This window comes from Rhagoletis pomonella, unplaced genomic scaffold (assembly GCF_013731165.1).
Source record: "Rhagoletis pomonella isolate Grant_MI unplaced genomic scaffold, Rhpom_1.0 Rhpom_scaffold_00007, whole genome shotgun sequence".
Classification (NCBI taxonomy): Eukaryota; Metazoa; Arthropoda; class Insecta; order Diptera; family Tephritidae; genus Rhagoletis; species Rhagoletis pomonella.
In genome coordinates this window covers 54229730-54231181 of record NW_023458561.1, presented here as the reverse complement: position 1 = coordinate 54231181, position 1452 = coordinate 54229730, and the positions used below count along the sequence as shown (strand labels likewise).

General features: G+C 38.2%; 1 protein-coding gene across 1 annotated transcript in view; it reads right to left on the bottom strand.

Annotated features, from left to right (window-relative positions):
* LOC118743092 overlaps positions 1-1452 on the bottom strand; it is a gene marked incomplete in the record, with an annotated part of 113928 nt that overhangs the window by 28610 nt on the left and 83866 nt on the right. The window contains 1 exon segment of the mRNA XM_036475591.1: positions 94-307. Within this exon segment, the coding sequence (XP_036331484.1) occupies positions 94-307 (214 nt within the window).

Below are 1452 nucleotides of genomic sequence, written 5' to 3'. Positions count from 1 at the left end.
CAATTTATTTATATTAAAAAATTATGAATTCGCGCTATTAATATTGCATAACTACAATGAACTGGCTTGCATGCTTAATTTTACACAACTTACCTATATTCAGTGAGGCATGTCGAATTTTTCGACAGTCCCTTTGGATAAATCATGCCACTAAATAGGCCAGTCTCATGGTTTAGCGGCGCATCTTTGATTGTTATCAACATCGAACCGCTCAAACACTTTATCCGTACAGTGGGTTCAATGTTTGGTTTCGTTGTGCTGGAGGAATCGGACGTTTCGGCGGCATCCAATTCGGCTAGGGCTTCTTCTGCAAGAATGAATTTAATGAGGAAATTCGTTATGTGTTTGTACTTATTTACATACTTAACTATCTATGTTATAATGGACTTCGAAAGTCTACTTGCTATAAATTAAGTTACAAAATAGATATGTAGGGTTTTCTTAAAGGCATAGTGTCTCTGAAATCCTCAAACCAAATGGATTCAGATGGTTATTCTGCTACAATTTTTAAAAATTGCTTAATTCGGGTTAACCTGTTAATTATTTATGATCTTTAATATGTCTCTGTTATCGGGTATTTTTATTGATGACTGGAAAAGAAGATTAATAATGCCAGCGAGATAACAAGGCCGAAGGAGTTGGTTTTTTCTTGGACAAATTTTAAATTTGGCAACACGGCTGTCTTCAATCTTGCAGTCTTCACCGCGGATTGTTCCGTCGATACCACACACACCGACTTTTCGAAAGCATTCGGTAGAGTTTCACATAAGGTTTTAACTTGCAAGTTGTTTTCAAGAAATCGACTACTCCGCCCTTGAACCAACCTTCTATGGGCTCTTTAAGACGAAAATCACGCCAAAAGTAGAGTGGAATACAACGATGCCATGTAGAAAGGAGGAATTAAATATTTACATGGATGTATCTAAGCTATATAACAGGCTTGGCTGTGGAGTTTTCTCTGAGGAGCTAGGATTAGAATTATCCGTATGAATTCCGGACCGCTGCAGCGTCTATCAGGCAAACGGTTCTGCTGTACAAATGCCAAAATTATCAGAACATTTTTACACCTTACAAGTCTTTCCATATTTTTTAATCTCTCTGGAGCTGGAGGTCAATTTATCGTAAAAAAAATCAACCAAAATTGGTGCAATAAACATAACTAATTAAAAGTATTCCCCACCGCTAGCTATGCCTTTTTCCCACTTTTCCGGTAATGCATACATTCTGAGCCAATATAACTTCTCGTCTGTTGAGACCAAGAAAGTATCAAGCCAATTTTTGATGGAAAATGGTAGTCTGATGGTGCAAGTTCCGTGCTATAAAGCGAATTGATTAGCACTTCCTATCCGGTACCGTCGAGATAAGTTTTGACCACTTGTGCGACAAACGGCTGAGCATTTTCTTGGTGCATGAGCAATGGCTTATGTCTGGTTCCCCTGGTCGTCCGTTTTT